The sequence below is a fragment of the Dermacentor andersoni genome, chromosome 2 (genome assembly GCF_023375885.2).
Source record: "Dermacentor andersoni chromosome 2, qqDerAnde1_hic_scaffold, whole genome shotgun sequence".
Lineage (NCBI taxonomy): Eukaryota > Metazoa > Arthropoda > Arachnida > Ixodida > Ixodidae > Dermacentor > Dermacentor andersoni.
The window spans coordinates 239,795,044-239,808,066 of record NC_092815.1 but is presented as its reverse complement, the minus strand read 5'-3'; the positions used below and the strand labels follow the sequence as shown (position 1 = coordinate 239,808,066).

General features: G+C 47.4%; 1 protein-coding gene across 2 annotated transcripts in view; it reads left to right on the top strand.

Annotated features, from left to right (window-relative positions):
• The window catches only part of LOC126539892 (uncharacterized), a 242,735-nt gene that overhangs the window by 77,860 nt on the left and 151,852 nt on the right, over positions 1-13,023 (top strand). For both annotated transcript variants that reach the window (XM_050186702.2, XM_050186704.2), the window contains exon 8: positions 4,838-5,108. In XM_050186702.2, the coding sequence (XP_050042659.1) occupies positions 4,838-5,108 (271 nt within the window). The remainder of the gene's footprint in view (positions 1-4,837; positions 5,109-13,023) is intronic.

Genomic DNA, 13,023 nt, shown 5'->3' with positions numbered 1-13,023 from the left:
AGATTGGTCCTAAGCAGATTTTTGGTTGGCTTGGTTTGGTCTCGTTTGCGCTTCTTTATTTACAATGATGAGTCTAAACCGAGATCTCCTGATGGAAAGGTTGTTTGAGAGAGTGTGCCATGTCCGATTCTGTACGACAAGACAGACCCTGAATGCGAGGACGTGAAGGCAACACCCAGTACCTAATTATCCTTGTCTTTCGAGTGCGGCGATGCCGCAACAGGAGGGAGCACACCCACATGATTATGATCAGTGGTAACGACTTTGTCATCTTGATAAGACATGACTCGTGTTAAGAACGCAGGACAAAGAACGCGCACACAGCACCAATCTGTCAGCAGACGAAGGAAAGAGCATGCGAGCACGCAGAGGGAAGCCGCGGTGGAGGCCTAGTCCAGCCCCGGAAACTCCGCTACTTCAGTGGCAGTCTTAGGTGGCAGAGGTAATTAGCGCCATCCATCAAGCTGGCGGGAAAGCAAATCTGCTTCCCTCCTGCCCTTCCTCGCAACTATGGTCCCCTCGCCCTCCCTCTCAACTCCCTCAGCTTCGACGGTCTCCGTATGCGCGTGCCTTCGCACCAGCGCCGCCGGCGCTGCGGCCCGGCACCAGCTTAGCCCGCTCTCTGAAGTTTCGTTTTCTGCCATTATCGGAAAGCGAGCATTGGCCGGCATGGGCAGTTTCGTGGTCCTCATCCGCTGTGTGCTTGCACGCTGCAATATTCCATGATTCGCACAGTTCGTGCATCATGCTATGGTGCACAAATACTTCAAGAACAAGTCCTTCTTTTAATTTGAACTTCTTTTTACTCTAACGAATTTTAGGGCCAATTCGAGTTCGAATTATCAAGATACGATTGTATAATGTCTTTGAGGACGAAATCGGCAACGTCGGTTACACAGCTTGTTGGGAAAGCCCGAGTGATCGCCTACTGGGTTGTGTGGTCAGTAGCGACGGCTATCCACTTATTTCTGCAGGCAGGTTAGAGGAAAGGGCCAAGAAGATCAAGACCAAACCTAAAGAATAGCTCCGATCGTACGTCAAGAGACTGAAGGCATCCAGCTGGGAGCACTGCTGGCTTCTTGTGGTGCTGGCATTGTTCACAAGAAGCAATGTAACGGCATATGGAAGAGTAAATATCGGGCCAAAAGAAGCGATGCCAAACACGGTCATACAACCTAGAGTCTGCAAGGTGACCTGCTGTAGGAACATTGGGTAGCTGTGTGAGGACAGTTTGACACATATCTGTGGGAATAACCAAGAGCAGTTCAGGACCGTCAGGGTGCATGTTGTAACAGTACATGACTCCATCCTGCAGCATAAACATGCACAGGGAAGGGGAAGGTGTCTCAGAAGTCGGCTGGAGAATGATGTCTGGCAAGTAGGGGTCATGGGGTTTCTCATCTCCGATAATCAGAAGTGCAGTAAGTGACAGCACGCAGGTATACTCGCAGCTGTTGGGAAGCTCCGGTGGGTCTGCTGGATGGCGCGACAAGCAATCAACGTCTTCATACAATTGGCCACTCTTATGCACAAATGTGTATGAGTTCTTTTGGATTCGCAAAGCCCGCTGACCGAGATGTCCAGTAGGATCCTTTAGGGATGAAAGCCAGCATAAGGCGTAATGCGGTGATAACTGTGAATGGCCGGCCGTACCAGTAGGGGCAAAATTTGCCCACTGCACAAATGAGGGCAAGGCACTCGTGTTCAGTAATGGAATTACACTCTGCTTGGGACAGAAGATGGATAGTGTGCTGAGCCACAACAGCATCGATTCCATGACCGCTGGCATCGGTGCGCACTTTCGTTGGGGCGGTCACGTCAAAATAGGCGAGAACTGGTGGTGAAGTGAGCCACACGGTAAGCTCAGCGAATGCAGTAGCTTGTTCCAGACCTCAGACAAAAGCCGTGTCTTCCTTGAGAAGTTCTGTGAGAAGCATGCAACGTTAGCAAAATTGTGTATGAACCGGTGGAAATATGAGCAGAGGCCCACAAAGCTTTGAATGTCAATGGCACAGGTCGGCACAGGGAAATTTTTGAGGGCATGAACTTTCTCAAGATCAGGATGTATGCTGGAAGAAATGACGAGGTGTCCGAGCACAGTAAGTTGCTGGGGGCCAAAGCGACATTTTGATGAATTCAACTGAAGCCCAACCTTATGGAAAACATAGAGTTGTCGAAAGGCAATCAAAGTACGTGGCAAAATTGATGAAAATACAATAATGTCACTGAGGCAGCACAGGCAGATTGATCACTTAAAACCAGGAAGGAGAGCATCCATCGTGTGTTCCAATGTAGCCAGTGCTTTACATAACCCAAATGGCATCACTTTAACCGTTTGAGAATCGATTTTTTTCGCCATATGCGACCGCCCAGGGTCTATTTTTTCTATTGCAGATTTCAATTCTTCTTAGGGACTTATTTCGAAAAAAATTTACCACCATTTTTCTAGGGCGACCGTAAAGTGAGAAAAAAATATTTTGTGTTGGTATATATGTACTCTTCATTCATGAATAACAACAATAAAAAAGGAAACAAACTTATAAGAATAAAAAAATTGATGCATTTTTATACACATATACATATACAGACCTTGAAAATGCGCACACGAGAATATTTTGCAAGACTCAAATGTTCCTGTTCTTACACTAATATCTAATATGTACATCCATAGCGTAATCGAACTGCGTGGGTGCGCACACTCAAGAAAACTGTGTGGTTGTGTGCCCGTCAAAAAAAGCATGTGTGACAAACTTCCGCTAATCTTCATCTTATCGCCAACCAGAGGCAATGGGTGTTTGCGAGTGTAAAAACAAAAAAGCAACGGAAACGCATGCACGGCGGCATCCTTCCTATGCGCACTTCTGTGAGCACTAAACGAGCGAGAGACAGGCGGTTGCCCTTGGAGCGATTAGTAACGAGATAGCCAACAGTTTTGCAAACGCAAGAAGCCGAAACAACCCACGGAACAAAACCCGAACCGCCGCTCGTCAGCGCGTGCGCCAATGCGCGAGCAGAAAAAAGATGGGGAATGCGGGAGATGGAAATTCAAGACGATGAGCAAAACGTGAACAAGGTGAACGCAGGAGCCAGTGTTTCGACAAGTGGACTTGTCTTCTTCAAGGCGACATATGCTTTCCTCGCCACAGTATATATAGGTGGGGTTCTTCTAAAGGGGACAGGGTGTGATGCGGGAGGGCGCGGAAACGAGGGAAAATGTGTTAGCGTGTCGAATTGAGAGTAAAGGAACGCTGTGTACAAGGTCAAAGCCAGGGCACCCCACCCCCACCCCGGTCTGTCAACACACATGCGTTAGCCGGCATGTCAAGGGCGTCTGACACGCCGGCTGAAAGAAGAAAAAAAAGAGAAAAAAAGAAAAGAACGGAAAGGATAGGAAAGGGAAAAGGGGGGGGGGGGCGATACGTCAAGAAATCAAACTAAGTGTTGTTGCTTATAGCTTGAAGTTTAGCATGGCAAATCGATTCTAAAGCTCCCTTTGAAACGTTTATGCCTATTGGTTGCAATGACTTGAACTTGTGGATAAGGTATGATTCTCTGTATTTTCTTTCTCGTTCAGAACAGAAATTTGACTGTAAGATGTAGAGTTTAAGTTCATCAAAGTTATAACCTGGTTGGTTGAAATGCTCAGCGGTGGCTTTGGGAAGCTTTTTAGCTGTGTCCACGCGATGTCCGTTTAATCTGACGTTCATTGATAGTCCTGTTTCACCGATATATTGTTTCTTAGAGAAGGAACATTCAAGCATATAAATCACATCCGAACTTGTACAAGTGAAGCTAAATTTGACTTCATGTGTATAACTATTTGCGGTGCTTTTAATTTTAATGTCACTTTGAAGGTGTCTGCAGGTGACATTAAAATTAAAAGCACCTAATTACCTCTATTCCCACATAGTGGCAGCACATGACGGAAAAGAAAAAGTTAGGAAATTATCGTGCTTTTAAATGTACAGACGGCGCCCTAAATATACAGCATCGACCATTTTTGGACTTGTTCGCAGTGCCGTATCTTTACGTAATTGACCCTCAAAGGGTCAAACTGACAGAGGCTATCAGGTGTAATAAAAGCGGTCTTCTCACGGTCCATGTCATCTACTGCACTCTGCTAGTACCCGCAGCGAAGGTCTATCGAAGAAAAATATTTTGCGCCATATAAACAATCAAGGGCGTCATCTATCCGTGGCAGTGAATACATGTCTTTTTTTGTTACTTTGTTGAGATGGCGATAGTTGACAAAGAAGCGCCAGCTGTCGTCCTTCTTTCTGACGAGCACGAATAGGGAAACCCAACGGCTACGAGAAGGTTCAATAATATCTTGGGCAAGCCTCTTGTCAACTTCTTTCTGTATGACATGGTGCTCAGTAAGGTACACACGGTAGTGCCGTCAGTGAACTGGGCCGGCGTCGCCGTTGTGTATCCGTTGTTTCACGACCGACGTTTGAGCCAGTGGCCGGCCATAGAGATTGAAAATGTCCCAGTACGAGGCGAGAAGGCAACGGAGTGCGTCCGCATGGTGGGCTGGAAGGTCAGGAGCGATCATTGTCGTGAAATGCTCTAATACTCTGGTTGTTTGAAGCCGTTTGAAGCCAGAAGGACAAAGTTTAGGCAAATCCATGCACTAACCATCATTTCCATGTTGGCTTAACCGCCCCCATTGCAGCTCCCGCAGACACTAGCGCCGCAGTTGCCTCTAGCAATTTTTGCAGAAAAGTATGGTGCCAAGGTCAGGCGCCCCTCCCTGTGCACATTGGAAAAGCCAGATGTCAGGGTGATTTGCCCTCTTTGCGCTCGAAGCTAGTGTGGTGCACCACTTGTGCCACAGGTGTCACTGCACGAGTCGGAGGTGCGCGCCGCCCGTGCCCAGACCTCCCAGCTGCAGGAGCAGCTGCAGGAGGTGCGTGAGCGGCTCGCCCGTGAGCAGGCCTCCCACCGGGCACAGGCGGGCCAGGCGGCACAGCAGCGTACGCAGGACCAGGCCGACTGGCAGCGTCGTCTGCTGCACGAGGGCCAGGATCTACACCAGACGCGGCTGGCCCTGAGTGCAGCACAGGGCAAGGCCAGTGCACTGGAAGCACACCTGGAGGCAGTTGCAGGTGAGAGACAACCACTGGCCAGACCAGTGGTGAGAGACTGACTGGATTTACCGAATATCATTGTACAGTTGAACCTCAATATAACGAACATAAATATAAAAAAGGAAATCTAAAATGATGCTTACCGATATCAGCGGGTAATGATGTATTACAGTGCAGTCCACTTATAATGATATCAAGAAGAACGAAAAATTCGATTGTTATAACCAATCATCTTTATATCTTTACTGCCATAAAAGAAAGAAAACAAGCTGCCGCACATACCCTCGTAGCTCTGAAACCAAATTTGCCACTTACAATAAAGATTGACGTTCTAGAAAACTGGGTATGAAAAATGAAATGTTTATTTATACCTGTAAACAGCGCGTCAATCATTGGGTGTGCTGAATAGTCAGATATCTGCAATTGCTTTCGCGAAAGTTGCAGGTTCACAACCGATGTGTGCTACGCGTCCAGCGGCTGTGCAAACACTGGCGGCTATAATTTAGCATGTGTGCAATCAATGAGCGGCTCTATCAATGACAGTGCACTTTCCTTGAACATTGGGGTCGGTGTCAAAGGCTGGCCGATGTCAGTCTCGTCGGCTCCGTCGCACAATGCCGCCATCTGTCGCGACAATGATTGCCCCGTTGGAGAATCTTCGCGGAGCAAGGCAGCGCTATCTGCACTCACAAACTCCGCCATTGAAGCACCACCTATTTTATCGCCAGTAGCGACGTCCTCCCAAAGTTCAGTAATGTCAGGGACTGGCACCATGTTGGTTTCACATATGGGGGTTTCGCCCTGGCGCACGAACCTGCTGTTTCTGTTTCTCGGCAAGGTCACTGGTTCTAGCCTTCATGATCGTGGCACTCGCGGTTTTCAGAATCGTCGATATCATTGACTACGCGCAAAAGCTGGTACTTTGAGTCTTGCAAAATTTGTAGCTTCGTGTCAAGCGACACGGCTTTGTGCTTTGTCGGGGCACCTACCGCTGCTTCTGCGGTGTATTTCCATGCCCGCTGAGGGAGAGAGAGAGATTGTAGAGAGGGAGCGCCGGTGCGGTTCGCTTCGAGCTGTTCTTGTTTTTTTTCTCTCTCTCTGGACGCTCGCCAGCGATGGGAATACGAAGCAACTGGTGCCATCTTGTGGCATGCTGTGCCAACTTGCGATGCTCTTCGTGGCTTTTGCAATTGGTGCACTGGCGGGACACGTTGAGTGGTAATGGCGGCAGATACGAATTCGCGTAGGCAACCTTTTCGCCCCATCTCGGTTAAGGGAAACTTAGCAAAGCAAATTTCACGATTATTCTGCATCGAAAACGCTGCTCAAAAGGCAAAATATTGATTGTTATGTCCGATATGTGGTGAATTGCATAACCTTATACATGTTTTTTTTTTTTTTCATAGCCCTAATGCAAAGTTGATACTCTGAAGTCACCTCATCGTTATATTATCACTATATATGTTATATTATAGCATATTATAGCTGATATATCGTTATAAGTCGTATTACTATAAGTGAGCTGCACTGTTGCATGTTTATTTCATTACAGTTTCCGACCGATAATTTGGATATGCATGATTATTCACTGTGCCGTGGCACTGCCACTGGCCCTATGTATTTAATGCACAAGGGCGACCGAAATTTTGTACACCTTACAGTGTGTCGTGCGATAATTCATACTCCCGACTGCATGCCAGTATGCTAACTTGGCCACCGAATTGAGCACAAATAGAGATAATTTCATTTTGTTTTGATGTGCTTCCGGAATGATCGGCGGCCATGTGTCCAGCACCTTCCCTAAACCAAAACTAGGGAAGCCTAGTCGATCTAGTAGTCACCAACTGTGCCTTAATCTCAGGACAAGGCAAGCCAAGCTGCTAAGTCATAAAGGCTGCATTTGCGATTTGCATGATTTGGCATGGGAGTTCCGTCCCATTCTTATCATCCACCATTCGTGAAAGGCTGACCCCGCTGATAATACAGCCGTAGCATCTCTCTGACCACTGACAAAGCTTGAAAAGCGTCAAGGAGAGTAGCAAGGAAGGAATCGCTAGAAAATTGTGGTCACAGACTGTTTTTAATAGCCAAGATATAATAGCCAAGATATAAGTACTATTTTAGTGTTGTGAACCCATAATTTCAGGAGGCAAGCACAACTTCCACTCTCCACTTGTCCCGTCTAGGCTTGGCAAGCGAAATTCCTTCCCTGCGTTCTCCCATACCAAAGTTCGAGGATCGCGTGATGCATATGTCATAGGCTTTGCCTTCATGTTTTTTCCTCGCTTTGTGTCTGCGCAGCGCACTTCCACTGGCGGCGTCACACATGAGCTGTTCCGTTTGTCTTGTTTCGTGCAGCACACAATTTTGTACGCTCTACACGAGCACATCTGACCAGCAGTACAGTCAGTGCTACACGAATACTGAGGCATAAACAAGCAGATCACAGAGCATGATCGTGCACTGGAACATGGTGGAAAATCACATAATTTTGTTGTCTGCACGTGCGACTGCACGATGTAGGAACAAACAGACAAAACAGAAGTACAGTTGAAACCAACTATATCGAACCCGTTTACATCAAATTATTCTATATATCGAACAATTTATGGGCACGGTATAGTTACAATGAGTATACAGTCACACCTCGATATATCGAACACGGATATATCGAATTATTGCGTATATCGAACAATTTCTATATCACATGGAAAATCGCATGCATTTTTAATTCTTTATTTCGAACGGGGCCGGGTGTAAAATGGATATATCGAACTCCGCCGCCCCAGACCAAGTGCGCTCTGTTGACAGGAGGCAAGCTTTCCCGCAACACTCTCGAAGATAGCGGCGGCGCGATCGGCGTTCCAGACTGCTGCGTACGACAGCTGCCCACATCGGTTGCGCCGAGGGCGCCATTTGAACGTAGCGGCGTACACACGCGGCGGCTTGGAGCCAGCACGGCCGCCTCGATCACGCGCGCACCTATGCGCGCACGGCGGGGCAAGCCGCCTCGATCACGCGCGCACGGCGAGGTTTGCCCCCGCCGTGCACGCGTGATCGAGGCGGCCGTGGAGCCAGTTGGAGCGCTTTGTCCGTGCTGAGCCACACATCATGTGCATTGCGGACTTCGTTGGCGGTGACGACAGCACCGAAACAGTGGCGGAGTTAACAGACGTGGAGATCGCGGCGGAAGTGACTGCTGAGCGGCCAAACGAAGACGCTGCCGAGGCTGATCCAGCAAGCGCTGATGTTGCCCCGCTCCCGACTGCAACTGAGGCTGTAGCTGCTTTGGCTGTTGTACGCCGCTACTGCGGCGCAATAGAAGGCACTGGACTGTCTCTTGTGGACCGTTTGGACTATGTTGAGGACGCCGTGGTCAAGCACGCGGTTGCTAATATGAACCAGGCTACGCTGCTTCAGTACTTTCAGCGAACTAAATAAATACTTTGTTTGAAGCTTCATGTGAGTATCTATTGCGCCACGATTGGTTCATTGATTGATTTGCGCTAGTTTCTGACGTGTTTTCTGCGTGATTTTATATATCGAATTCTGGCTATATCGAACTATTTTGCGATCACTGCGCTGTTCGATATATCGAGGTTCGACTGTATATAACAAAAATTATACTTACATCAAACAAAAATAGCAGTGGCTCCCGATATATTGAATGTCAAGCTGCGGAAGTGTGCCCCCAGAAGTAGGCTTTCTCTTGCGGTGGTGGCAAAACCTTGCGGCGCGAGTCCATCCAATCGCTCTCCCTACCGTGACCGCGCTGCCTCGGGCAAGCCGTCGACACCCTCCTGCAAAAAATGATCCTGGCCTGCCCGCAGCGCTTACTTAGACAGCCAATCAGAGGCTCTTGCACCCTCGTTGTGCAAGATGGCGCAAGTGTGGGTTGTCTCGCTGCTTTTCTGGTTCGTTGTTTTTGCGCCTTGTGGGCCTTCTCCTGCAGTGTTGTCGTGGTGAAGCGGCACAATTCGCCTTTCGTCATGAAGCTCGAAATCATAAATCGGGTCGAACGCGGTGAGAAGTCGGATGTCCCTGCAGCGTGCAAGATTCCGCGGACCACTCTCAGCATGATCTTGAAGAATAAGGGGAGATTAGGGCTAAAGCGGACAAACTTGCGACCCAGCGCTCGTGGCGCCCAACGCGTACGCACGGCTGTGTACAAGTGGTTCATCCGAAATTCCTTCTGACTTGCCGGCTTCCGCGTGCTCAGTCATGACTAAATTCTGATGAATGCGACGTTGTCGAAGTTTGGAGCGAGCTGTCAGAATTTCTGGAAGCTGTCAATGAATGAACGGTGGACGAGTTTGCGAGTGCAGATGATGGTGTCGCGGCCACGGGAGAGCCCGAAAACGAAGACTACATTGCAGACATTGTACCGAGCACAAGTGTAAGGGGGCACAATGAGGAAAGCAATGACAGTCCTTTGCCCACATCCTCCGAAGTGATTGGTGCACTCGCACTAGTCCGGTGCTTCTGCACGAATGTGGAAGGTTGCTGCCTCAGCTGCTCCGACTGCTTAGACAATGTGGAGAAATGTGTGCATCGCAGGCAGCAAAATCGCCCAAGCAGAAGAAAATCCACGACTATTTCATGCGAAGCTACGCTAGTTTCATCAATAAAGTGATTTTGTAAATGGTATGTGCTTTTATGACATCCAATTATTTAGCAGGCTTATATCGAATTATGCTCCATATCGAACTGATAGGCATTTTCTTGCGAGTTCGATATAGCCAGGTTCAACTGTACATCTCTCTTGCTGCTGTGGGAAGTAAAACAAAAACATGCAGACATTTGGTTTGTATGTTTTATTATTTCTCTGAACCTTAATTGCATCGGCGACAGTGAGTGACGGCATAGAGAAGGTGAACGGTGGATAGTTGCGGTAGGGTGCAATGTCGGTGACATAGCTGATAGGGGGGCCATAATAGGTGCAGTTGGACTGGTTTGTGATGGGTGGTGCGGCGCTATGCGGCTGTATACAATTACAAAATGTGTGACTTGACTGGCGTAGCTGCATGCAAAGCATATTGGCTGGTTGTTGGTAGTATGCCACCGGCTTGCCGGGGCAGCTCCCATCCATGAGACAGGACGTGTTGTACGCGGCGGCTGCTGGCATGGCTGCACGGTAGGCAGCCGCCAGGGTCTAGGCACAATGTTGGCAGATCGGAGAGGCCTACTTGAAGAGAGTGGCTGGGTCCTTGTTACGGACTTCAGCGTAGCTGAGTGGTGCAGCCGCTGGGACCCGTTGGGGTGGTGCAGCGACATCGGTATAGCTTAGTGATGCAGCCACAAGATGATGTTGGCTCTGGCGTGGCAAGACCACGGCAATTTTCTGCTAGATCACGCAACGGAGCAGAGGCATACTGTTAGAGATGCAGCGGCTGAGCGAAGGAGAGCTGGCGTGCAACTTCCTTCCGAACGAACGCTTTCATTTCGGCAAGCAACGCTGACTGGTCAGAGATGGTAACCAAACCAGCTACGAGGTCGTTGTGCAAGGATGGTTGACATGTCAACAAGTGCTGCCTGCGTAGCTACTCGTAGCTTTGGCGTAGAGAGATGGTATCTGTCACGGACTGAGGATTCTTGGCAAGTAGCATGTTGAAAGCATCGTCTTCTATCTCTTTTAATACATTTCTGATTTTGTCGGACTCCGACATTGTTGCATTGACATTCTTACGCAAGTCCAGTACATCTTTAATGTAGCTGGTAAATTACTCACCCCGCTGCTGTGCGCGTTCTCGCAAAAGCGATTGCACTCGTAGCTTGTGCATAGCAAGGTGACCAAACACAGCCACTAAAGAGGTCTTGAATGAGGACCACATTGGAAAGTCGGTGTCATGGTTGTTGTACCAGAGACTGGCGACACTCACGAGATAGAAGAGCATGTTGCTCAGTTTGGCGGGATTGTCCCATTTGTTGTGGGCGCTTACCCTTTCATATTGATACAAGGCAAAAACATGTTTAAACAAATGCGCACAGGTTTGCGCGCCTCCCTCAAAGGGACAACGACATATTGGAGTTCAAGGATATGAAAAAATTTTGCGCCTTGACGTTCATGAGGTGATGTCCTTTAGTAGTGAAGACATTTTATCGTTAGTTGAAAAAGTGTTGCAGGGCCACTTTAGAGCCTGGTTTGTGGACGACGCCTAAATCATTGGAAGAGCCAAGGACTACGAAAGGAATCTTGTCAGTGACAATGAATGCCACAAGCCTACTCCTGCCAAAGAGACAGGTTGTACGGCTGAAGAGGTCACTTGTTGGACGACAAGTGTTCATACCGCTCTTGTGTTCGTGCAAATGATAAGGTACAGCTCATACAACTGACTCATGTGAGTGATAGTGTGTCGTAAAGGTATTATAGAGCTGCAGCAGTCGGCTGTCTAAATTGGAAGCACCTCTAAGGTGGTGGAAATGTAGAAGGCTGAAGACTCTTAGGTATGCCAAACACCAAAAAAATCATTTTGAAGGAGTATCAGTGAAATGGACTTTACAGTAAAACAGCAGTTCAGACCATACTAAGATGAAAAGGGTACATACTCCATCTAGCTTTAGACACCAATTAGATAATCTTGGGAAAGCTTGTATTACAAGAATAGAGCAGTGCTGAAATCCTACATCATGTTCTTTGTATGTACACTTGTGAGAGTCATTCATCTAGAATAATCGACAGACCTTCCTTTTGAGAAGCTTATCCTTGCCTTTCAACGACTTAGATTCAAACGGGGCTTGTGCAAAATAATATATTAGGAGAACTGGAAGATTTTCAGAAAGTCTTCAAGTGAGATCAAACGACTCTGGACACATTTTAGCCAACTGTGGAATCGATAATTAAGGAATACATTCAAGAGTCGTGCTCAGCCACATGATAAAATACGGAAGACTTCTGAAAAGCTTGGAGATGTTGCAGTAGCTGAAAAAAAAAAAAAGCTTCAGAGAAAACTGAAAAATGGCCCATATCACAGAACTTTTTAATGCAGTAGTTTGGGTTAATTGGTGACAACAGAACTTTTCCCAGGCAAAAAAGACAAAGCACACTTTTACAAAGTGGGGATTTCTTCAGGTGCCAGCTTAATGCAAACAGTACAATTACTTAGAACAGTGGTTCTCATATTCGGGTCTGCGAAATCCACGCCTGCAAGAAAATTAAAATAAATAAATAAAAATCACATAAAAGATAACAAAATAAATGAAAACAAGGCATTTTCATTCTATTTTTTTTTTTTTTTTTTTTTTGCCGGCATGGCTACTGTAAGCCTTAAAGCATTCTGGTTGAGGATGGCAGAAATATTTCCCCTTCTCCGCGAGATGGCTGTAAAGCTTCTGTTGCAGTTTTCTATAACATGTGCATGCGAGCATGCTCTTTCCAGGCTTGCATATTTGAAAAGCAAATACAGAAACAGGTTGACGTGTCTACAGATATGCATCTCCGCTTAAGCGTGACCTCAGCCCTTATTGACAACCTCTCCAGGTTGAATTGATATGGCACTTTTGTTTGACCATTCTTTGCCAGGTAGCAATAAAAGGCACCAGTTTCACGCCACATGTTGTATTAACTTATTTAAGCCCCCTCCCTTCCCTTCCCCCCGTCACTGCAAGGCGTCTCCCATCACTTCCACTGGTCTGTAAGGGGTCTGACTTAGAAAATCCACAAGCGAAGGAACTTTACAGAGCAACAAGTGCTGGGCGCTTTCGTCAGCCCGGAAGATGTAAAAACCTGCTGTCTTTCAAGCAGCCCGAAGATAATTACATTAGCACGAGCAGCGCGTCCCATTCTTTAGGGTAGTTTTGTTCTTTCAGCCCTAATGAATGGCTGGTTCGCTACCTGCTCTGCCTTCCATGATCTTCAACAAATACAGCCAGAAGTTCAATTTTGGTATGTCCTCAGCCTTAATTTGCACATTTACTGAGCTGGTTCAAGTAAAAA